This window comes from Somniosus microcephalus, chromosome 14, assembly GCF_052327205.1.
Source record: "Somniosus microcephalus isolate GS21.2 chromosome 14, FLI_Smic_1.0, whole genome shotgun sequence".
Classification (NCBI taxonomy): Eukaryota; Metazoa; Chordata; class Chondrichthyes; order Squaliformes; family Somniosidae; genus Somniosus; species Somniosus microcephalus.
The window spans coordinates 69,473,890-69,499,856 of NC_141000.1; the positions used below are offsets into that span (position 1 = coordinate 69,473,890).

Here is a 25,967-nt window from a genome sequence, read left to right on the forward strand (position 1 = left end):
GATAAAGGAGAACCAGTGGACGTAATGTATTTAGACTTCCAAAAGGCATTTGACAAGGTGCCGCACAAAAGATTATTGCTCAAGATAAAAAAAATCACAGCATTGGGGGTAATATTCTGGCGTGGGTGGAGAACTGGCTCTCTAACAGAAAGCAGAGAGTTGGGATAAATGGTTCATTCTCAGGCTGGCAATCAGTAACTAGTGGTGTTCCGCAGGGGTGTAGGGGGTTTTGCTCTGCCCAATTACAGGGGTCTTTAGTGCCTGTTAATGTATTGGGCCTCTGTCTCCTTTATACCCTTGCAGCTTATGTTAGCCTGCAGGGCGGGTGTCACTAAACACCCTCTAAGGAGATAGAGAACAACAGTTTATAGAGGAGGACTAGAATACGGTGACGACCCGCACAGTTTATACCTAATCTGCGGGGTACTCCTGAGCCCAAGGGCTCCTATAGTCCCCTCTCTTTTTCCCTAGCCTGCTGTTCCCTTGTTTGGCGGGTTCGAAGCGCCCTAATGCCCCTATCTGGTTCTAACTCCAGAATTTAGATGGAGAACGATGCACTTTAAATAGACACTCGGAGACAAGTAGTCCTTGGAAAAAACAGGTGACAACCAATTTTATTTGGTTCTACCACAAACGTAATAAACACACACACTCTATAACTATAAATAAAATATGGGAGAGAACGGACATAACGAAAATGTTTTACACTGTTTTAACTTTACCAAATCCAATCCCACCAACCCACTTTCTTACCTAGACTAGACTGACAGTTGCAGGCCCTTGGATTATACTCTCAGCCTATTTTGAGTGCGGTTGTTGGGTTGTTGCTGGTTGGTTTGTGCTTGATGGAAAAGGCTCCCGAAATAGCAGGAGTGAATGCCGTCTTCCACAGCCACTTTGGTCGTTGGTGTCTTCTTGTTGATGTCCCCGGGACGGGAGTCGGTATACGGTGCGGTTTCTTGCAGTGATGTTGCGCTGTCTGGTAGCGGAGTAAACTTTCAGTATGCCGATTGAGTCTGGGGCCTGATGGTGGATCTTCTCATCAGCGTGGTTGAAGTTCTTTTAGATGGTAGTTCGCCCCAGCTCGTCTCTCCCTCAGCTTCTTAACTCGCTCTCCTGCTCTTTCTTCTGGTCACCTAATAATCTCTTGGTTCTGTATTTTATACCCAATTCCATTTCGGCCTCTTCGCGCCCAATTAAATTGGTGTTTACAAGTGTGAGGGCAGGGGTATTGTTTTGAGTGCACATCGGCTCCTCCAAGTCTGCTGTCCCATTGTGTCAGTCCTGGGACTTGATTATTTTGGGCCACCTCTTAACTGTAGTGATCCCAAAACTATTGTCCCTAGTCCGAGTTGATTAAGGTGATGATGGCCTGTACTCATAGCTCGATTAGGGGTGAGTCACATATTCAAACCTGGGCCGGGTAGTCCCCATTGGCCGGGGATTTCCTTGCTTCAGGCCCGACTCAGTCCCCTGATTGGCCTTTGAGAATGCACTTTGTTTCGATTGGCCAACATCTATGGCTCGCTTCTGAGCCACAGTCCCCTGTATTCAGATATCCCAGCCTGCTTTTCGGGACCACTGCATTGGCCGAAAATGTTGGTTTTAAACTGTATAGGGCAATCCAATTTTGGTCACCTTGCCCTTAGAGGGCTCCAATAAAACGTGGTTGTGGATTTTCAAACCCTACAGTCCCCCATCTTGACACAACCGGATATAGCTGTGATGTGTCAATTGACATGTAAGAAAATCCAAAGGCCTACCAAGTGTCAGTCATCCCCGTTGTTTACTCTAACTAATAACCCTTACAAAGTTAGTGTGTACAAAACAATATCATTTTCCTTAAAGAAAAAGGTACAATAATCATATCCCCTTTCAGGTATACATCAAAACAAGGTACTACATTTTTCCATTACATAGAGCATAACAAATACCCCATGCCGCGTGTGTTCCTTGCGTCCTTTCCTGCAAAGTTGTACAGCTTTCACCCTATCCATCCGTGATGGTGTAAGTTCGTACAACTTTGCCGTATATAAGTTTTGACAGCTTACGTAGTGTATGGTATTAGCCAGCTTCCGAGTGCGAGTAGTGCTGCGATACAGTGCATCAGAATGGTCCTTTGTTTCCGAAGAGGAAAGAATACCTGGAAACAAAAGGGCATTCTTCTCATGGTTATACTGGGCTGTCCTTCTGTTGCTGCTTGTTGAATAATTTCAGATACCGGTGTGCTTTGAGGGCTCTTCTGGCTTTGCAGGTGTTTATAATGAGATACACTACAATGACCAGTTGTACAATTACCAGCGTGTGGGAGGCCATGCGAAGCCCGACAGGGATATCTACCCTCGTTCCCCATTCCCACCACGTGGGTGACTGTATGTCTGCGATCCCAAGAGCTATGTCTTTGTTTTTCTGTTCAAGGGTGAAGTAATGTTTTTGACTGAGGTCCACTGCCTTCAATAAGGCAGTGAGTTTCTCAGGTAAGAGTGGTATAGAGTACCCAAACCGGGCAACATAGTTCTGCAAGTCACTTACATTGTGCTGTACCGTAAGGTGAATTGTGGAGGGTTCCGGGATTGGAGTGATCCTTTCCTGGGCCACTTGAACTTCTGCCCTAGGTTTAAAGCAAAAGCTGCCATCCGGTATATCACACCACTCACTCGGGCCATGCCTATACCGGTGGGCAGTCGTGGTGACACAATATGTCCCACCACCCACATATGCTATCTGTGGAGGTACATGGCCAGGTGCCATTACCTCCATCGTGCAATTTATAGGTTCTGCCCCAGCAGTGCTAAACCCGCATTGTGACCTCCTGAAGGCGTTCAAGTGCTGGGGACACAGTATCACCTGTGCTCCCCGGCTACGGCAACCAGACAGGTCAGTACCCGTCACGGTGTGCTCCCACACAATGACATAGGGTGGGACCGTTGTGAAATGGACGTGTACCCCCCATGAATGACCCCGACATTCTCCACACGATACAGGGGTGCTGGTTTGGCGGATGACCCCATCACTGGCATTCGCACAACCACACCCATAATAGTGTGGTTGGATTTCCCACAGTCAACCGGGACAGGATAGGCCTCCGACGCCACTCGGAGCTGGCATGGGCTGAGGGTGTGGCTATAGGGGTGCAGTGCCTCCAGGTGCTGGTTGCTGATCCAGGAGGGGACCCGACCTTGCCTAAGGTCTTCCAAGTTACTGCGGCCCTCTCCCAGCAACCAGGCCCCATAGAGCACACACACCTCATTCTGTGCCGCCTGATCGGAGGCCAGCCGGTCCTCCTTAATCAAGGTGTTTATTGTCCAAGCATGAGCCTCTAGCTGGGCGACAATCTCCTTCAGGTGCATTGTCATAGCCACCCCCTCGTGAAGCGTGGAGCCCAAAACATCATTCTCCTTCCCTAGGATGCTGCGCAGCTGAGACTTTAACCCATTAATCTGTAGGGCCAGCTGCACATCATCCAGGCTGTTCATAACTGAGGCCCCGGTATTAAACCCAGTGAAAACATCGTTCAAAACCCCCCTGCGCTGTCTGCCCCTCTCGGTCGTGTCTTCTTTTGTGTACAGGTCTGCCACACTGATGTCCCCGAAGTCCAGCTCATAGAAGCTTCGGAACATCTCCCTCAGCAGAGCCTGATACAGCAACTCGGTTTTCTGGGGGCAGAACGCAGGTAGGCAAACTTCTGTTAGGTTAAGGACCATAGATGCAACTGCATAGTGCACTCCCTGGTACACTAACTTACCCATTGGTACTAATACCAACCCATTCCCAGGTCCCCTAGTGGTGGTCGGACATCCGTGGGCGTCAGTGTGTTTGGGCGTGGGTAGGGGTTTCCTCACCTGAGCCAGGAGCTCGGTGGCATTGATGGGCACTCGGATGCAAGGGGTGACGCAAGCTTCCCCGCTTCTATCCCACTCCAACCCGTACCCTGTGTCCTGCCACCACCTGACAAAGGCGATGGACAACCCCGCTGGGCATACTTGGGCTGATCCCCATAGGCATACGTACATCCCTTCGTCGTAGGCCCACCATTTTTCCCAACACACGGTGACTTCCCCCGGTGACCCCGTGATGGTCCGGTAGGTATCGTTGCTCAGACGTTCCCAGTCTGAGCTCCTGTCCTCGATGTCCGTGCTGAATTTCCTGAGCCGCCACCAGCGTCCTAAAAGTACGTCCCCCTTACACGTCAAACACACCCTTTTCCCCTCTGTCACCCTAACCCGGGAAGTGGCCACCTCGATGTTCGGACAGGGGATGGAGGCCTCTCCATAAGTAAAGCTCTTGTGGCTCGAACACCAGGTGGAATTCGAGCCCAACCACCCAGGCCATCTTCCCTCGTGGAAGTAGGTGGCCTGGTCTTCTGCCTCCATGATCCCTTCTCCCGTGGTTACAGTTGGCGCCCTGCCCCCGGAACACCCGTACACCAGGGACTCCTCGCTGTCCCCTCGGCCTCCGGCGCAGGTCCCCAGGTAGGTGAGTATCATCACAATGGTCCGGAGCATCTTCTGGAACACAAATTGAAAAACAGTCTTGCCTGAGGCTTCTTCAGGCTCGACTGGAGTAGCACCAAGTTTTGTTTTCCTTGCTTAACCAAAACACCCTCACTTCACTGTGAAATCACCCCAACTATCTCTCAAAAAAAACAGTGCTATGTACAACGCCACCCGTCTCCGGGTGGCCAGGTCAGTCTCTGTAACTGCCTCCCCTTTCCTGGTCATCCTGTCGACCTTGCCCAGGGGATCGAGATACCCCCTTTCGTAGGGCTTGCAGGAGGACCTCCTTCAACTGTCCCCCTGTGTCTGGTGCTCGTTCTGGGGATTGTTACGGGGACTTACCCCTCACAGTACAGAGTTTACCCTTCCGGCGCTTCCTCTGCTTTTGAACCGTTGTATTCGGGGAAGGATACACGGGGGACCAAGTCACCCTGGGTCGGACCGCCCGGGAACTACGCCTCACCGGCGGTACAAAGTCCCACATCATGGGCAGTATCCCTTCGTCCTCCCACTGATCCTCCCCTTCCTTTGCTTTTCCGGTTACTATTCTTAACACAATTCCCTTCTCTGCTGCGTGCCGTAGGGCTTCCTTCAGCTGCGCGTTGGTTTCACACTGAGCTCCAGCCTCCCTGTGACCTTGACTTTGAACTTCCTGTCCTATCCTTCCTGCCTGTCTGTCAGTCAAATGGTGTGATGTCTCCGCAGTGGCAGAGGACCATCCCGGGCGGCACAGCCTTCGGGCCGACATCGACCTGTCAAAGCTGCCACCTCCACCGGGGCGTCCCCCGTCACTTCTGGGGGTTCTCTGGGTTTGGGGACCTTCTTGCTTCCTGCCCTAGTGGGGTCAAACCGCTTACATTGGTTAATGTGGTACCACTTCACCCGGCGGGGTAATTGGACCGCATAAACCATTGGGCTGGCCTTATCAACGATACTATAAGGACCCATGTACAGTGGTTCAAACACCCCCACTCTGGCGAAGCTGCGGACCATGACCTGGTCGCCGACTTCCCAGTCCTGCTGCTTGCGGGGTTCCAGCAGCAGTTTGTTGCTGCGGTGCTGTTTCCCCATATTGGTGGCCGCTTGCCAGTGAATCTGCTGCAGTCGTTCCAGCAGATTCCCAGCAAAGCGGTCCCGGTCTGTTTCCCGAAGCTGACCTTCGGTGAGGCCGGGCACCAACACGTGTACCGGGGTCCTCATGGGCCGTCCAGTCATCAGCTCATGGGGCGAGTACCCTGTGCTCTTCGACTGACTGGCCCGAATTCCCATGAGGACCAGAGGCAAGACCTCTACCCATTTGTTCGGTGAGTCCCCAGTCTCCTTGCGGAGTCTTTCTTTAATGGTGCGGTTCAGGCGTTCCACTAGACCTGAGAACTGGGGGTTGTGGGCAACATGCCATTTTGCCCTAATTCCTAGTACCTTTAGGGTGGCCTGCATCACCTGGCCAGTGAAGTGCCTCCCCTGGTCGGACTCCACAAACTGTGGCAGTCCCCACCTTGAAAACACCTCCCTGACCAGGATCCTGGCCGTCCCTATTGCGGTGGCTGTTCGGCAAGGGAAGGCCTCCACCCACTTGGAGAATACATCTACCAACACCAGGCAGTACTTGTATCCTCCTTGGGCGGTCGGTAGGGGTCCTATGTAGTTGACCTGGATTGACTGCCATGGTCCCTCTACCCGCCTTATGTGCTCCATGGATGCCTTTCTTTTCTGGGGGGTCTGGGTTGTTTGCTGCACACACCTGGCAGGCTGCACAGAAGTCGCGGACGTCAGTCCGGAGATCTGGCCACCACGCTGCCTGTTCCACCTTCTGCCAGGTGGACTCTGGCCCGGGATGTCCTGCACCTGGGCCCTCATGGGCCAGTTGTAGGAACTCCCGCTGGTGTTGCACTGGGACCACCCACTTGTCCACCTTAAACAGCATCCCTTCCTTCACAGCTACGTCCACAGTATCATATGGGCCCCTCTGCTTTTTCTCCACCGAGGATGGTTGTTATGGCCGCCTTGAGGACGGGATCCTGCGCCTGGACCACTCTCAGGTCCGGGGCCAATCCTACCCCTGCGCTCCCTGGTGTCCTCGGCTGGCCTCTTACACTGCCTTTCTCGTACGGGTCCCAGAAGTGACCGGTCTGTGCTCCCTCTCTGGCCAGCAAGTGAGCTCGCTGGTTACCCTCTGCCCGTGGCTCGGTCTTAGAGTGGGCTTATACTTTATGGATGTAGACGTCCCTACTACTCTCTAGGGCTGCCACTATCCTCACTAGCAGGGGCTTGGTGACCAGGGGTCTCCCATCCGCGGAGGTGTACCCCCTGCGGGACCAAATCGCCAGATACTCCGTACACGAATTGCATGTGAACATACCGTCCGAGCAAATCGTGTACGGGGTGGGGAATTTTTCGGGGTGAGTGACCACGTACATCACCGCCGAGAGTTCAGCCTGCTGGGCGTTCAGGGTGCTGGGGAGTTTAAGTGCCAAGGCTATGCCTGCCTTGGGGTCCCAAACTCCGCAGCCCATGAGTCTTGTACCCGCGGACACTGAACTTGACCCATCGACATAGATCTTGCAGCCTGTGGGATGTATCCCTGCCCGAAGTCGATGTCCCACACCCCCTCTACTGAGCATCTGTGCGGTTCCCCTGCATAAGTACGGTTGGCTGCGAGCTTTGGCTCACAGAGGCCTCTGACCCTGATCGCCATCTGGGAGAGGAGGAGGGTCCAGCGAGTGATCCTTGCACTGCTGACCGTCCCATCTTTTATCCTCCCATCAAGCAGCATCTGGGTCGGGGTATGATGGGTGAGGAGTGTGATAGGGGATACTCCTGTGAAGACCTGTGACCTCTTCACTGCCCAGTGAGTAGCCAACAGATGTCTCTCTCAGTTCGAGTACCCCTTCTCCACATCCGTGAGGACCCTAGAGGAGTACACCACCAGTCTCAGCCGTCCGTGCCTTTCCTGTAAAAGCACGGCACTCAGGCTGTCCCCGCTGGCTGCCACCTCCAAAAAGAAATCCTCACCCCCATCAATTGCCCCCAGTGCAGGTGCTTTTTGCAAATCTTGCTTCAATCGAAGGAATGCAGCCCGACAGCCATCGTCCCATTGCCACTCAACCCCCTTGTGGAGAAGTCTGAGTAGGGGGGCTGCCGTGGCTGCATAATCCTCGATGAAGTCCCTGCAATAGCCCGTGATCCCCAGAAAGGATCGAACTCCGGACACGTTGGTCGGTACCGGGAGTTCCTGCACTGTCCGCCTTCGGGCCTCATCAATGCCCCTTTCTCCTGCCCTTAAGGTTAAACCCAGGAACTTGACTTCCCTCAACCCTATCTGGGCCTTCTTGGGGTTTATTTTAAGCCCGCCGTCTTTCAGCACAGCCAACAGCTCAGCCAGCAGTGGGCTGTGTTGTTCCCTGCTCTCTGTGAAGAGCAGCAGGTCGTCCACGTACTGCACTAGCTGTCCTGGCTGGCTGAAACCCTTTAGACAATTGGCCATGCACTGGTGGAAGATGCTAGGGCTATTGTGGAATCCCTGTGGGAGGCAGGCCCAAATATACTGTTGCTCCTTGAACGTGAAAGCAAACTTGTATTGGTCTTCTCTCCTCACAAGGATCGACCAGAAGCCGTTTGAAATGTCTAGCACCGTAAATGTGGTGGCAGAAGCAGGGATCTCTCGGATCAGGTCTGCAACCACCGCCACCATGGGAGTGCAAGCCGGGATGTTCTTATTGAGCACCCGATAGTCCACCGTGGCTCTCCACGAGTTGTCCGGTTGGGTCAGTGCTGGGTCCCCAACTCTTCACAATCTATATTAACGATTTGGAGGAGGGGACCGAGTGTAACATATCAAAGTTTGCAGATGATACAAAGATGGGAGGGAAAGTAGTGAGCGAGGAGGACATAAAAAACCTGCAAAGTAACATAGACAGGCTAAGTAAGTGGGCAGAGATTTGGCAGATGGAATACAATACTGGAAAGTGTGAGGTTATGCACTTTGGCAGGAAAAATCATAGAGCAAGTTATTATCTTAATGGCAAGAAACTGGAAAGTACTGTAGTACAAAGGGATCCGGGGGTCCTGGTGCACGAAACTCAAAAAGCTAGTATACAGGTGCAGCAAGTGATCAAGAAGGCCAATGGAATGTTGGCTTTTATTGCTAGGGGGATAGAATATAAAAACAGGGAGGTATTGCTGCAGTTATACAAGGTATTGGTGAGACCGCACCTGGAATACTGCAGTTTTGGTGTCCATACTTAAGAAAAGACATACTTGCTCTCGAATCAGTACAAAGAAGGTTCACTCGGTTAATCCCGGGGATGAGGGGGTGGTCATACGAGGAGAGGTTGAGTAGATTGGGACTCTACTCATTGGAGTTCAGAAGAATGAGAGGCGATCTTATTGAAACATATAAGATTGTGAAGGGGCTTGATCGGGTGGATGCGGTGAGGATGTTCCCAATGATGGGTGAAACTAGAACTAGGGGGCATAATCTTAAAATAAGGGGCTGCTCTTTCAAAACTGAGATGAGGAGAAACTTCTTCACTCAGAGGGTGGTAAGTTTGTGAAATTTGCTGCCCCAGAAAGCTGTGGAAGCTACATCATTAAATACATTTAAAACAGAAATAGATAGTTTCCTAGAAGTAAAGAGAATTAAGGGTTACGGGGAGCGGGCAGGAAATTGGACATGAGTCTAGGTTCGGAATGGTCATGGCCCGGTGGGTAGTGGAGCGGGCCCAAGGGCCGTGTAGCCTGGTTCTGCTCCTATTTCTTGTGTTCTAATTCTGTGTTAGATTTCAGGAGTTGATTTTATTCCTGTTCCTGGCTGGGGTGGAGATTGCCTTTACAGAGGGTAAGTACTGTAGAAAATATAGGGACAGAGTGATCTCCTGGAAGAGTTTCGATCGCCTAGATGGGTCGGAGAGGAATTTCCCAGATTTTTTTCTCCCAAATTGGCCATTGGGTTTTTTAATCTGGTTTTTCGCCTCTCCCGGGAGATCACATGGGTTCGGGTGGGATGGAGAGTGATAGAAGATTTGAGGTTAGGATCAGATCAGCCATGATCTTATTGAATGGTGGAGCAGGCTCGAGGGGCCGATTGGCCTACTCCTGCTCCTATTTCTTATGTTCTTATAAGGTCACCTGCTTAAAAAATGAAAATTATGGAATTAAATTGTGGTCTTCAATAAAAAAAAGTATTAATGGCAATGACTTCTAGCTAGGAGTAGCCTGACATTTAAGTTTAAAAGAACCCTGAGATGAGGCAATAGGTTTTAACCTATTCCTGTCAATTAGTTCTCAGCACACCCATCACTATACTCAGCAGCCCTGCAAAAAAATTAAAGTGGGAATGGGAAGAGAAAGGGATCGACAGTCACTGTAAGAAGTAAGGAATGAGAGGTCAATGCGTGTTGCGGAAGTTGTACATCAGCAAGCATATTAAAATAAATTAGCTAAACCTAAGTTTCTTAATGTTCTCAGCAGTATTGCAGTGTGGCCATGCAACATAGACTAAAAGCAGCTATGGTGTTCTTTCATAAAGTCACTGCTGGAGGTTTTGTAGAATATTTGGAAATAGGGTACAGGGATTCCCATTAGCTACGCTAAACATCTGAATGCATTAAAGCACACCCCAGGCCAAGCTCCAGCTACCAATGAGCTGTTGAAGTCTGTGCTAATGCTTGTGGCTGCAAGAGGAGCACATGTTCAATTATTTTGTCCACATGACGGAATTTCCATTTGTCTCTTTTACCTTGTTTATCTTCATTGCTTTCTGTTTCCCTTCTCATATTTGATCAGCTTTTTACCAAAACTCGCTTTCACAGCCACATCTCTTTCCTCAGCAACGGTCTCCTGCTCCGACTTATCCCACGTGGATTCCAACTGAAATTCCACCCTTCATGTTTCAGACCCATCTTTTGTTTCTTTACTTGTCCTATTACCATCTCCTTTCGCCTTGCACCATCATTCCTTTTGTCATTTAATCTCTCCTGCCTTCCACCCTATCACAAACCTTCCCTTTTGTTCTTTCCTCCCCTCCTCCCTTTCCCTGCCTCTGTACTTGCTTAAATCCCGTTACATCTCTAACCTGTTCCAGTTCTGACAAAAGGTCATCGACCTGAAACGTTAACGGTTTCTCTCTCCACAGATGCTGCCTGACCTGCTGAGTATTTCCAGCATTTTGTTTTTTTTTAAATAAATGAGAATACATGGATACAAATTTTAAGCTTATACAGTACTTTATGGTTTAGTCAGAAAACTGCTATGTACAGGAAAAACAAAAATAATCTATCAATGTCAATGTGTTTCAGAGGTAACCACAGGTAACTGTATCTATGGATAATCACGGAATAGCATTTAGAAGCAGTTTTCTAGATCTTGCTATTCTTCAAAAGCCAGTACTTAAATACAATATAATATACTTGAACTTGCCTTTATACTTTATTTTAGTCCTAAAAGTGTTTCATCATTGTGTTACCCACGGCCTTTCTAATCAGGTTGTAAGTGCAGAAGAGTTCATGGCTCTGCCACTGATCACAGGTTTCCATCAGCGATTGAGATGATAAAGTCTGCTGGTGGGTTAAAAGACTAACTGGATAAATACACTGTGCAACTAAGAAGCAGGAATTTCTGGAATCATGGAAAGTTAATTATATATAAAAGCAGCAAAAGTAAACATGTGCAATTTTATTAATGCCACAATGGATTACTCATCAAGATTTAAGGATCAAAATTACTGTTCTTTCACAATCCTCTTTCTGCTGTTTTAAAATCATTTCTACCCTTTAGCCTACAACAGTGGTCGAGCTCCAAACAACAATAACTACACAGAATAAACCCCATCAGACTACTGTGGAAACTACCTTTTACATACTTGTATGTGACTGTAACTATCAACCTTAGATCAGTTTTAACAAATCTAAATAAACATAAGTGCAAGAACAGACCATTAGTCTCTGCTATTCAGTCTGATTTCCCTGGCATAATTTCTCACGAAAGTTCTGTCTATAAGCATCATCAACCAAAGCGAAAACAGGATTAAAATACAATCGTTTTTGGGTTAATCTTTTGAGCACTGAAATAACTTCTCAAATATACACATCTCCTTTTAAACAATTCATATATTTACAAAATTACTAGCAACAAAATTCTCTAATTTTGAAGACAAAATTTTGCTTCCTCTCCCACCCAAATTTAATCCGACTGAACGGATCACAAATAGTTATGTTCCTTACTATTTTTAATATAATTTTACTGAATACCACTCTTGCACATGTTGAGTAAAGACAAACCCCTTTAGTTTTTTTTAAAAAAGCAAAAGAATTTCAGCACTCAGCTTTAAAACAGAATTATAGTTTGAATACAATAGCTTCCTTTTAAAAAGGCTTTGTCTGTGTCAATAGACAATTCCATTTACCAGTTAGTGCAGGAGATTACTAAATTTAAAAGCTATGTCTTAATCACTATGTACTATATTTCATCTTGCATAAGTGAAACCGCTGAATCTACTTCATAGTGTATCGGCCCTGAAACAGTTGGCTTGAAGACGTGTTATCATGGATTACATAAAGTAGCACAACTCCTAACAGCTTCAAGAAAATATTTTATATACATATATACTGGGTAGTGTGAAGCATTTCCAACTCATTACAGGAATGTAAAAAGGCAATATCCTGGTTTCAAGCCAACACTTCAGTGCAGTGCTCTCTAAATCCAAATTAGCCTATTACTATATTAAGAAAAAGAGTTTAAAGCATCAGAGATGCAACTTTCACACCAAGCTGCAGTTGTAAGAGACCAATTTGTATAAAGGTAATTCAATCTGCATGATTCAGGCACTAGATTTAACAGCAATAGCGTATTTTTAGATACCTAATGAATTGTAGCTACCAAGTTTCATATTATCAACATACTCAAACCATTCAGAACTTTGAATCTACTTCATTGCAAATATTGTATTCTGCCAAGCATCATAAACTAAACAATATCAGCATCAATTTATAAATTCATAGGTGTAATAAGAATCTCTCCAACTTCAAAAAATAAATGGATTAATATTTTATCCAATCAAGTTATTTTTGTGGAAACTTTATTTCAAGCTAGAAATACATGATTTGGAAAATAAACTTCTAAATCCTGGATAATATAAGGAAATGATTCTGCACTACTATCTCATTACACTGTCGTTTTAATATAGTGTAGGAAACAGATTGTCTGATTGAGTAAAATGTACATATACTATAGCAGGGAGGTTATAGTCAGTTGATTAAACAACAAAGCCACAGAATGAATTATTTAAATTGACCTGGTCAGTTCTCTATCAGAATACACTAATTTAATATTACTATTCAATCCAATCTTCAAAATGCCAAAAAAAGAAAATTGGTGATATTTTTGTTTATAAAATCCCCACAGTGCCTGAGCTTGGTTACAATGCAGTGTAAGAGGAAGCAGAAGGCAGTCCTGGTGATACTCAGTTGGATGTTTAAAAGTAAGTCAGGAGCCCATCAGGAACAGCATGAATTAAGCAAGATACTGCCTTTTAAGAAATAGATTACAGCTTTGTAACTCATGCTCAAATGTATGCTATCACGCCTTATCCACAAACAATGCATGCTAGTCCTAAATCACAAATAAATGGTCTTGCTCTAGTTATGTACACATTTTCTTTAAGAGTTGGTGCTTAGGACTGGCTATGCACACGAAAGGTCCTGTACATCACAGCATAATGCTGACGGCAAACACACTGACAACGCAATACATGGTCCTGTTTTCCCATCTCACAGTACAGCTTCCTGCAAAACAAAAAGAATGTAATAATCTGTACAGATTTATGCAGAGGTACAAGATATTACAGCTTCACAGTGCCACAGATGGCTTCTAAAGTGAAACCACAAGTCTTTTATTCTGCAATAGGAAATGCAATTCAATTCCACAACTTTAACCACTGAACAGCTCCTCTAAACTGAATCCTTTTGCAGCTTAAATTGACTGCTTTCTGTTCTATATGGCTGCAATGACAGGTACTTTACAGCAAACTATTATGTACTATACAATTAAAGCTATAGCTTTACTAATAATGGTGACGAACGGTCTCAAAATTTAAGATGGCGTTTGATGCAGATAGGTCGTGCTTTGATTAATCAGATTAAAATATGAATGGCACACTGCTATAGAACAAAGTGCTCAGCCAGAGACTGAAATATAAACCTTTACAGTTCCACTCCTCCAGTAGCAGTGGAGCAGCCTCGTTCACTGTCATTAAGAGTGTTGTGATATAAAAGTAGTTAGAGGCAAAATACACTTATGGGCAAAGTGAGAAAACAAAGCAAACATGGAAGTACAGTGGAATCTCAAATACTGAGACTCCCATTATCTACTTTCTAAATTATATCTTTGTGGCAATGGTACACCTGCAGAAGTCAAGGCTGCTAGCACTTGTTTCCAAGTACAGGCCTGGCAACGTCCACTTACACTCCAAATGATCAGCTCATCTATCATCTCACAGCTTCCCCTCGAGTACCTCTTCCCCGCCACCACCACCCCCCGCCCCGCCCACTTCCCCAAAGTACTTGTGCGTGACTTCAGTCACCACACTGACCACAAACCCGAGAGTCGGCCAAAGATATTCCGAGACCAACCACAGAAGTGACATTACGTGCTCCACTCTACAGATCCCATCATCAGCCTTTGCAATGCTGATCTCAGTGGGGCTGCAACATTTAAAATCAATGCAGAGCCTTCTTGTTTAAGTGCTCTCCTCACCACCATTGGAGCATTTTTATTTTTTGTCCTGTTTCACCTAATGCAAGCAAAAGATACAGGCTAAAATCTAGCTTTAGAAATACAGTAGTCAATTAAGTTTGATAAGGACAAGCAGGCTGTTTGCTTCTTAGAGATGGCCTGCTTGGAACTGAGACCCCCCCCCCTTAACACATCCTACAGGCTGATCTACTGGTTATTGTGACTGATAAATCACACATCTCCACTGAGGCATGATGACTGTTGTTGAGTTTTACCAAAGTTTTAGTACATTTTCATGTCTACACATGAATAGAAGAACTGAGTTTCACACCTGGGTAAAATGCACTAGACTGGTCTAACAACCATCAGTTCTCATCGAGTGCTCAATTAAATGTATTCTGTCAGTCTTGCACATTATAATTTAGTATTCAAAGCAGCTTTCAGCAAATTAGAAGTGATCTATTACCTGGTGGAAATGATAAACATTTCTATGAGATGTGTCTGTTAACTCTGATTAATGTATCAATTTCTCTTGCATCCCTCTAGTTTTAACATTTCATGTTTGCTACAATAATGGCTAAGACAGAAAGACTTACCATCAGTGCTGCTGTCCCAGTAACACGAACTCGCTGTGTGGAGGCCAGCTCCACTTTTCTGCATTACCGCACAGGTCACTAGAATTACCAATAAATTGTAATTTCAGTGGCATAATTCTGCTGTAAAGAACATTTTTCAAAGTGACAAACATGCAAAATTGGTAACATTTGCTTTTGTTTTTGCTTAAAAGCCAGGCTGATGGCAACTTCCAGTTTTCTTTTCTTTATTTTTTCATTCTCTGGATGTCGGCGCAGTGACACGGTCGATATTTATTGCCCAATTCTGGTTGCCCCGAGAAGGTGGTAGTGGGCCTGCTTCTTGAACTGCTGGTATTGGTTTGATACAACTGAGTGGCTTGTTAGGCCACTTCAGAGGGTAGTTAAGAGTCAACCATGTTGGTGCAAGACTGGAGTCACATATAGGCCAGACTGGGTAAGGACAGCAAGTATCCTTCCCTAAAGACATTGGTGAATCAGTGAGGTTTTTAAACGATAATCCGACAGCTTCATGGTCATTTTTTTTTTTTTTACTGATACCAGCCTTTTATTTTTAGTTTTGTTAAAACTGAATTCAAATTCTCAAACTGCCATGGTGGGATTTCAACTGGCGGTCTCTGGATTATTAGTCCAGTAATTTAACCACTACACTACTGTACCCAATTTGCTCAGATGCATTTAAAACAAGTGATCAAATTGTTACTGTAGATCAAATCAAAATCAAATCAACTTTTATTGTCATTGTTAGTGCACAAGTACAGTACAACGAAATGTAGGCTTGCGGCTCCCGAGAGTGTACATTTGGATTAAGACATTTAAACATTCAACATACATTTGGCTTGTAGTATATTAACATAAACATGACCATAATAAAGTGCATTGGCAGATGTGCAGGCTTTAGAGTTTATTTGTGGAGTTCAGTAGGATGACAGCCCTGGGAAAGAAGCTGTTCCTAAATCTGGTCGTACGGGTGCGAATGCATCTGTAGCGTCTCCCAGATGGCAGGAGGGCGAACAGACTATGGCTGGGGTGGGTAGGGTCTTTGATGATGGACCGTGACCTCCGTAGACAGCGTTTCTGGTATATGTGCTCTATGGTCAGTAGCCGGGTGCCGGTAATGCGTTGGGCAGTTTTGACTACCCGCTGCAGGGCTTTCCGGTCATAGCAGCTACAGCTGCCATACCATACTGTGATACAGTTTGTCAGGATGCTCTCTATAGTGCAGCGGTAAAAGTTAGAGAGGATCAGGGGTGACAGGTTGCATCCCTTCAGCCTCCTTAGGAAATATAGACGCTGCTGGGCCTTCTTCACCAGAGAGGAGTGTGGTAAACCGCTGTTTGTATTCCACTGTGTACATGCCTGGACATGCCTCGGCTGACTCCTCCCACAAGTCCTAGTATAAAGGTGACTGCTCCCCAGCCCTTTGTATTTCTGGACCGGTCGACCACTCGAGGCAGACCTTCATTCTTTTGTTAATAAAAGCCTTTAGTTACTCTCTTAACTCTCAGCGCATCAATTTTATTAACAAAATTTTTATAATGGAGAAGATCCTCACACCAGCATGCCTGGACTTAGATCATCGGGAGGCGGACTCATCCACCAAGTTTACTCACTGGCTTAAGTGTTTCGAAAAATTCCTGACCGCCTCCGCAGCAATCAAATCGGACGAGGACAAACTGGATGTCCTGACCTCCAAAGTGAACCACCGAGTGTACTCGGTCATCCAAGACGCGACCTCGTACGCGGACGCTATCAAGCTCCTCAAGGACCAGTACACGCGCCCAGTGAACGAAGTGTACGCCAGGCACCTTCTGGGGAGTCGTAAACAACAACCTGGGGAATCGACCATGGAATACCTTCAGGCACTATCTGTGCTTGGCCGCGCCTGTGGTTGTAAGGATGTAAAGGCCGCCGTGTACACAGAGGAACTTATCCGGGATGCTTTTGTAGCGGGCCACAGATCCAATTACACCCGACAGCAACTGTTGGAGCAGAGTGACCTCGACCTCAACAAGGCCTCTGAACTCGCACTATCATTGGATGCAGCCTACCGGGGCATGGATGCCTACTCCTCTGCACCGTGGACGCCGCGGGGAATGACAGCCTGGGACACGGTAGGACCGCCTCATAGCACCATGCCACCCCAGCCACACCCCAGCAACGGCCCAACTACCGCAGCAGTGTCCCAAGGCCAGAAATGCTACTTCTGTGGCCAGGCAAAACACCCCAGAGCGCGCTGCCCGGCGAAAAACGCGATCTGCTCGGGCTGCGGGAAGAAGGGACACTACGCTAACGTCTGCAGGGCCAAAGCCACCCCGAACCCCAGCAGCGCCGCGTGTGGGCCATGCGGGCCGCCATCTTGGGCCTCCCCGGCCATGTGCGAACCACCGGTACAGCAGCCATTTTGGACGCCTCCAGCCACATGGGGATCATGGATGCCGCCATCTTGGACGACAGCCGGAACGCAGCAGGCCCCCAACACCGCCTCATCTGATACCCGCAGCGACACACCGACCCCTACACTGGCATCCGTTACACTGGACCAAGCGAGACCGCACCAGCTGGCCAGTTCCACAATGGACATTAAGGTAAATGGCCACGATACAATCTGCCTTTTTGACTCTGGGAGCACGGAGAGCTTCATCCACCCCGACACGGTGCGGCGTTGCTCTCTCCCAGTCCTGCCTGCGCACCAGCGGATTTCTATGGCCTCCGAGTCCCAGTCGGCGGACATCGGCGGCTACTGCGTAGTGACACTCGTAGTAGACGGGACCGTGTACGATCATTTTAAACTTCTGGTCCTGCCCGACCTCTGCGCTGCCGTCCTGCTGGGGTTAGATTTTCAGTGCCACCTTAAAAGTGTTACGATGGCGTACGGTGGACCCCTACCCCCACTCACAGTCCACAGCCAGCAGCTCCCAAATTGCCCGCCGCGCACCAGGTGCAACCTCTCCACACTCAGAGTCACCGCCCCCCCCCCCCCCCACTGTTTGCTAACCTCACCCCCGACTGTAAGCCCATCGCCACAAAGAGCAGGCGATACAGTGCCGGGGACAGGGTTTTCATTAAAACCGAAGTGGAGCGGCTCCTGAAGGAAGGGATTATGGAGGGCAGCACCAGCCCCTGGCGAGCCCAGGTTGTGGTCGTTAAGACCGGCGAGAAGCAGCGCCTGGTCATCGACTACAGCCAGACAATAAATCGCTACACCCTGCTGGACGCCTACCCACTCCCCCGCATAGCTGATATGGTCAACCAGATCGCGCAGTACCGCGTCTTCTCGACCATTGACCTGAAATCAGCGTACCACCAGCTCCCTATCCGCCCTGAGGACCGCCAGTATACTGCCTTTGAGGCAAACGGCCGCCTCTACCACTTCCTTAGGGTTCCCTTTGGCGTCACCAACGGGGTCTCCGTCTTCCAAAGGGAGATGGACCGGATGGTAGATCAAAATACGTTGCAGGCCACTTTCCCATATCTGGACAATGTGACCATCTGCGGCCGTGACTTGCAGGACCATGACGCAAACCTCGAAAAATTCCTCCGCACCGCCCAACTCCTGAACCTGACATATAACAAGGAGAAGTGCATATTCCGCACAAACCGCCTCGCCATCCTTGGCTGTGTTGTGGAACACGGAGGCATCGGCCCCGACCCCGACCGGATGCGTCCCCTTATGGAACTCCCACTGCCCCACTGCCTCAAGGCCCTGAAGAGGTGCCTAGGGTTTTTCTCCTATTATGCCCAGTGGGTCCCCTACTATGCGGACAAGGCCCATCCGCTGATCAAGTCCACCTCTTTTCCCTTGACGGCAGAGGCCCGCTTAGCCTTCCACCGTATCAAGGAAGACATTGCCAAAGCCACCATGCACGCAGTGGACGAATCCATCCCCTTCCAGGTGGAAAGCGACGCGTCCGACTTTGCCCTGGCTGCTACCCTCAATCAGGCGGGGAGACCCGTGGCCTTCTTTTCACGAACGCTCCAAGGCCCGGAGACCAGACACTCCGCTGTTGAGAAGGAGGCCCAGGCGATTGTGGAGGCTGTGCGTCATTGGAGGCACTACCTGGCCGGAAAACGATTTACCCTGCTCACTGACCAACGTTCAGTTGCTTTCATGTTTAACAACAAGCAGAGGGGCAAAATCAAAAATGACAAGATCTTGAGGTGGAGAATCGAACTTTCCACCTACAATTACGAGATCTTGTACCGGCCCGGGAAGCTCAATGAACCCCCGGATGCGCTATCGCGTGGCACCTGCGCCATCGCGTGGCACCTGCACCAGCGCACAGATCGATAGACTGCGGGCCCTCCACAATGACCTCTGCCACCCGGGGGTCACCAGGTTCTTCCACTTCATCAAGGCCCGCAACCTGCCTTACTCTATTGAGGTCAGGACCATGACCAGGAACTGCCAAGTCTGCGCTGAGTGCAAACCGCACTTTTATAGACCAGACAGGGCCCACCTGATAAAAGCCACTCGCCCCTTCGAGCGCCTGAGCGTTGATTTTAAAGGGCCGCTCCCCTCCTCCGACCGCAATGTGTACTTCCTCAATATTATTGATGAGTACTCCCGTTTCCCGTTCGCCATCCCCTGCCCGGACATGACCAGTGCCACGGTCATTAAATGTCTGAACGACCTCTTCACCCTGTTCGGTTTCCCCAGCTATATCCATAGCGACCGGGGCTCATCGTTTATGAGCGACGAACTCCGTCAGTACCTGCTAACTAGGGGTATTGCCACAAGCAGGACCACCAGTTACAACCCCCGGGGGAACGGACAGGTGGAAAGAGAAAATGCGACAGTTTGGAAGGCCGCCCTGCTAGCCTTAAAGTCTAGGGGCCTTCCAACCTCCCGCTGGCAGGATGTGCTCCCCGATGCGCTCCACTCTATTCGGTCACTGCTCTGCACTGCCACTAACGCCACCCCTCATGAGAAAATGTTTGTCTTCCCAAGGAAGTCCACATCGGGGACATCGCTACCGCCATGGCTGACGTCCCCAGGGCCGGTCCTACTGAGAAGGCACGTGAGGACCCATAAAACGGACCCACTGGTCGAGAGGGTCGACCTCCTCCACGCCAACCCCCAGTATGCTTACATTGCATACCCGGACGGGCGGGAGGACACAGTCTCCATAAGAGACCTTGCACCCTCGGGGGCCGCAGTAACCCACTACTCACTACCACCACCCCCCCCACGATCCGATATCCAGCCCCAGCAGACGGCAGGCCTGGGCCCCGCGACCCGCTCGACATCTACGAGGACGACACGCCTGTGCCACAGCCCACGCAGGACTCGACGCCGGAAGCTCCACTACCCCTGCCGTCGCCACGCCGATCACAGCGGCAGACAAGACCTCCGGAGACTCCAATACACTAACTTTTAATACACTTCACCCCGCCGGACTCAATTTTAAACAAGGGGTGAATGTGGTAAACCACTTTGTATTCCACTGTGTACATGCCTGGACATGCCTCGGCTGACTCCTCCCACAAGTCCTAGTATAAAGGTGACTGCTCCCCAGCCCTTTGTATTTCTGGACCGGTCGACCACTCGAGGCAGACCTTCATTCTTTTGTTAATAAAAGCCTTTAGTTACTCTCTTAACTCTCAGTCTTTTATGAGTAATTGATAGCGCATCAAGGAGGTATTGAGGGACCAGGAGAGGTCTTCCGTGATGTGGACTCCGAGGAACTTAAAGCTGTCCACCCTTTCCACCACAGCCCCATTGATGTGGATGGGGGTGTGACTTTCGCCTTTGGACTTCCTGAAGTCCACAATGTTTTCTTTGGTTTTCTTGATGTTAAGGGCCAGGTTGTTATCGGTGCACCACTTCACGAGATGCTGGACCTCCTCCCTGTAGGCTGACTCATCGTTGTTGGTGATCTGGCCTACTACCGTGGTGTCAGCCGCAAACTTGATGATGGTGTTGGAACCATTAACAGCCACACAGTCGTGGGTGAAGAGGGAGTAGAGGAGGGGGCTCAGCACACATCCTTGTGGGGCCCCCGTGTTCAGGGTCGGGGGGGGGGGGGGGGGGGGGGGGGGGGGAAGGTGTGGTTACCTAATTTGACAGACTGGGGTCTGTTTGTTAGGAAGTCCAGGGTCCAGTTGCAGAGGGAAGTGTTCAGGCCAAGAGTTGGGAGTTTGGTGGCCAGCTTGTTGGGGACGAGAGTGTTGAATGCTGAGCTGTAGTCTATGAACAGCATTCTGATGTAGGTCTCCTTACCATCTAGGTGATTCAGTGCCGAGTGTAGAGCAGTTGTGATTGCATCCTCCGCTGATCTGTTTGCACGATAGGCAAACTGGTGTTGGTCAAGAGAGGCGGGAACACTGGCTTTGACGTGGGCTAAGACCAGTCTCTCGAAACACTTCATTATGATGGGTGTGAGTGCGACAGGTCGATAGTCGTTCAGGCACGTCACAGCCGTTTGCTTTGGCACAGGAATAATGGTAGCGGTCTTGAAGCATGTAGGGACTACTGCCTGGGCCAATGACAGATTGAAGATGGCGGTGAAGACATCAGCCAGCTGATCGGAACATTCCTCGAGTACCCGTCCAGGGATGCTATCCGGTCCAGCAGCCTTTCGTGTGTTCACTCCGCGTAGAACACCCCTTACGTCGGAGATCGACAGAGTGAGCACCTGATCTTCCGGGGGTGGCAAGGCTTTGGTAGCCGGCTCCCTGTTGTCCCTGTCGAAGCGAGCGTAGAAGTTGTTAAGCTCCTCCGGGAGGAAGGCATCGCTAACCGGGGGGCTGGTATTTTTGCCCTTGTAGTCAGTGATGGAATGGATGCCTTGTCACATGCGCCGGGGGTCCGAGTTGTTGCGGAAGTGATCCTCTATCCGCAGTGTCTGTTTCCTTTTGGCAGTCCTGATACCCTTTTTTAGGTTGGTCCTAGCTGCACTGTAAGCCGCCGCGTCGGCAGATTTAAATGCTGCGTCGCGTGCTTTCAACAGTGAGCGGACCTCTCCGTTCATCCAGGGTTTCTGGTTGGGGTATGTCCTGATATTTTTATGGGTCATGACGACCTCGACGCAGCTGTTGATGTAGAATAGCACTGTGGATGCGTATTCCTCGATGTCATTATGGGCAAACATGCCCCAATCAGTGCGTTCAAAGCAATCCTGTAGCTCCGATACTGCCCCCTCTGGCCATACTTTCACTGCTCTCACTGATGTTCTCCCTCTTTTGATGAGCGGTTTGTACGCCGGGGCTAGAAACAGGGAGAGGTGGTCAGACTTCCCAAGGTGGGGGCAGGGAATGGCCTTATAAGCATTTGAAATAAATTTCTGGAAGCAGGGGCCACAGAAACAGTGCCCTATGTATCCATCAGTATATTTCTAAAGGAAAAGGAATATTCCAGGAAAGACTCAAACATTATATTTATAAGTTTTTCCTCAATATCAAGCATGGTCAAAATATTTAACTTAATAATTTAGAAATTGGTTATTTTATTCCTGAATCTTCCCACAGCTCCTCAGTACGAGAGAACCATTGTAGGAACTAATCTTTCCCTGCACCCATTTCCTTCAGAGTAACTCCAGTGTATATATTGATGTGCAGGTACTTGCTGGAAGAGCAGGTTACTATTACAACACATTTCCAATCATAATGCAGACAGTAACCCATTTAAAATGAAAGGGCATTAGGATCAGAAAACCTAGGCCATTATTTGTAGTCTGCACAAAACTAAGCATTGAACTCAATGTCCTGGTCTTACATCCAAGTGAATGACAGTGATCCAAAAAAAAAAGTAATTCTCAAAATCATCTTTCTATACTGGACAATCGTTGGAGGACTTAAAAATAAAATAACTGTCGGAAGTTTATTTGAACCGTTAGAGACTAGGAAAAAGCTCTCAATTTTATGAACCTTTCTTGAAGCAATCCTGTAAAAAAACTATATTGAGCAGCTTCAGTGACAAATACATCAGCCTTCCTTTAATTTATCTCACCAGCTGGAAATTCAACTTTGCTAAAAATCAACTATTTTGCTAAAGCACAAAGATAAATTAACACTGATTCCACAGCAACACAACGGAAGCATCCTGAATAAATGCACCCCAGTACATTCTACCGAATATCTACTCATCCAATAAAAGATCAGTTGTCAAACTGATAAAATCACTTGCTTGTGTGTGGACGTGTTGAAGAACACGGTATTAAATACTCACACCTCAAATTGTTCCTATCGAAACATTCTTTCCCAAACATGCATTTAAAAAATTGTGAAAATCAAACTAGGAACATGTGGCAAGAAAGAGAATGATGGTGCGCATCTCTCCAGAGTTAGAGGGTCAGCCTCAGACTGTACTAAAGCATCCTTATCTTGCGTCCTCTGAATCTGTACAATATCATCTTGAAGTACAGGATAAAGTCAACAAATTTTACCAGTTTAATAATGTATGCCCCCATGGAGTTTATTACTTTATTACAGAATACTCACCAATATATTTAAATGGTTTTCCCATTTTAACCAAATGCATCAGGGATTGTTCAACTACAGCAGCAGTCCACTGATTGATCTTGTTGTGATTATAATCAACCCCTCCGATAATATTGTCAATGCACTGAAAATAAAGCACGGCTATTAACTGCACGTTTATGGCTCAAAGTAAACTTAGATTTCTGCTAATGTGCTTGATGTATGGTAGGTCATTTAAAATAAATTAGACACAACAGGATGACTTTCCACTTGAATAAAGATAATTAAATTTCAAAGAGAAAGGGAAGAAAACAACGAGATTAATTAATAGCACTTTATAGCATCAGATAGACAAGAAAAGTCATTCAGGAAGTCTTAGCTCATTTATCCAGGAAGACTGTAAAGTTCATCCCCCCCCTCCCCCTCCTCAGTATTCTGAATATAACTTTTCTATGCCATTTAAATTGCAATAGGATGTTCAGGTCCCCGATAGCCACTTTTTCTACAAAGAGTTTGGGGGGGGGGGGGAGCTTTGCTTGTTAAATGTGGACACTGGATTCAGTGGTGCTGAACCCAAAACGCTCATCCCGCAGATAAACAATGTGATTAGGAATATGCTTTAAAGGACTAGTTACAGCTATGTTATTCAATGAGATAACAACTTATATTTAAATAACACCTTTAACGTAATAGAACATCCCAAGGTGCTTCACAGGAGTGTTATCAAAATGTTTTTGACAACGAGCCATATAAGATGTTAGGGCAGATGACCAAAAGCTTGGTCGAAGAGGTAGGTTTGAAGGAGCGTCATAAAGGAGGAAAAAGCAGTGGAGAGGCGGAGAGATTTAGGGAGGGAATTCCAGAGCTTAGCACCTAGGCAGCTAAAGGCATGACCGCCAATGGTGGAGCATTTAAAATCAGGGATGTTCAAAAGACCAGAATGGGCAGAGCAGAGGTCTAAGGGGATTATAGGGCTGGAGGAGATTACAAAGATAAGGAGGGGTGAGACCATGGAGAGATTTGAAAACAAGGATGAGAATTTTAAAAGCGAGGCATTGCTTAACTGGGTGCCAATGTAGGTCAGCAAGCACAGGGGAGATGGGTAAGCAGGATTTGGTGCAAGTTAGCTCACGGGCGACAGAGTTTTGGATGACCTCAAGTTTATGGAGAATAGAACTGGGGAGGCCGGCCAAGAGTGCATTGGAATAGTTAAGTCTAGAGGTGATAAAGGCATGGATGGGGGTTTCAGCAGCAGATCAGTTGAGGTAAGGGCAGAGACAGGGATATTACAACAGTGGAAATGGGCAGGCTTAGTGTTAGAACGGATATGAGGTCAATTCGTGATCAAATATGGCACCAATGTTGCAAACAGACTTGGTCAGGCTTACACAGTTGATGGGGAGAGAGATCAAATCAGTGGAAAGGGAATGGAAGACAATGGCTTCAGTCTTCCCGATATTAAATTGGAGGAAATATTATGTTAATCTGAGTCCAGGCTCTCCGAAAAATGGACCATATTTTATTAACTGCAATAGCTCTCAATTTCAGAAGAGTAAATACACATCAACCTCAACATCAGAACATTACATTTACCAAATACTGATTATTTTTAATTCACTCATTTTAATGCAGCCACTTGCACATATAAACATGACCTTTGTATACATACATCTTTGACAATATTGCTGGTTTCATCTACATTGAAGGCAACCTGCAAACAAGCAACAACACATTTAGTAATATAATACAAGGTACATATTGCATAAAGTTACCTATTGCTAGGAATCCAGATTACCTAAAACAGATTACATACGACAGACTTAGAGCACTTCACAAAATACAGGGTACATGTAGGGGAAGAGAAGGTGAGATTGGGGGGGGGGGGGGGGGGGTAGTAGGACTGGGGGGAGCCGAGGGTTGGCCGAGGCTCTCTCGCTGATGATCGCCTCTCAGGCGCCGCCCTGGTGCGGCCACTCCCGGCGGAGCCCGGGCTCAAGTTCAGGCACACCTGCGAACAGTCCGGTCCGAGCTGAACACCCCTCACCTGGCCCCGCCCGCCGCACTCACCTCGTCAGTGGCCTGGTACTCCTCCATGCTCCAGGCCCGCTCCGATGCCGTCGCTCGGATCTGAGCCGCTCCTGACGTGGATGGAAAGACAGACAGCTGACGTCAGTCTCACCCGAGCCCGGGAGGAAAAGCCGCAGCGCCACCTGGCGGGCGGGAGGAGAAGCCGCAGCGCCACCTGGCGGGCGGGAGGAGAAGCCGCAGCGCCACCTGGCGGGCGGGAGGAGCCGCTTCAACTGAGAGGCCCTGCAGACGAAAACAAAAAGTTTGCAATTATGTAATCTTCCACATAAAAAGGAATCCGAAATAAAACAGAAAATCCTGGAGGTAATCTTACACAGTGAAGTATCTGAAGCTAAATAATATTTTGAACCTATATAGGTCGCTGGTCAGACCGCACCTGGAACACTGCTCAATTTTGGTCCACTTGGTGGGTGATATGGTATCCTTGGAAAAGGTCCAGAGGAGAGCTACGAGAATGATTCCTAGCTTAAAGAACCTCAGCTACTTAGATAGGCTCATTGACTTTGGTCTATTTATTTTAGAGCAGTGTAGACTTAGAAGCGACCTGATAGAGGTCTATGAAATAATTAAAAGACTGGATAGTGTGCCTATCAGTTTAACAAAATGGGGAGGACCAGGGGTCATGAGTTTAAACTATGCA

General features: G+C 48.0%; 2 protein-coding genes across 3 annotated transcripts; both read right to left on the bottom strand.

Annotated features, from left to right (window-relative positions):
- Positions 1 to 585: 585 nt before the first annotated feature.
- On the bottom strand, positions 586 to 9,953 carry LOC147107534 (uncharacterized). The gene is given in 2 exon segments (XM_086006618.1): positions 586 to 2,948; positions 2,951 to 9,953. Coding segments are annotated over 2 exon segments (2,331 nt in total). The 5' UTR covers positions 4,506 to 9,953; the 3' UTR covers positions 586 to 2,172.
- A 1,195-nt stretch (positions 9,954 to 11,148) lies between these two features.
- dynlt3 (dynein light chain Tctex-type 3) lies at positions 11,149 to 25,442 on the bottom strand. 2 transcript variants are annotated; one of them, XM_086006620.1, is made up of 5 exons: positions 25,307 to 25,439; positions 24,909 to 24,950; positions 23,261 to 23,384; positions 14,822 to 14,899; positions 11,149 to 13,276 (listed from the first exon to the last, which is right to left on the bottom strand). In XM_086006620.1, exons 1-5 carry the CDS (start codon positions 25,331 to 25,333, stop codon positions 13,200 to 13,202), a joined length of 348 nt encoding a protein of 115 aa, XP_085862746.1. In that variant the 5' UTR covers positions 25,334 to 25,439; the 3' UTR covers positions 11,149 to 13,199. The 2 variants fall into 2 exon arrangements, with proteins under 2 accessions (XP_085862746.1, XP_085862747.1); XM_086006621.1 differs by lacking the exon at positions 24,909 to 24,950 and having other exon boundaries at positions 25,307 to 25,442.
- Between the last annotated feature and the right edge of the window lie 525 nt (positions 25,443 to 25,967).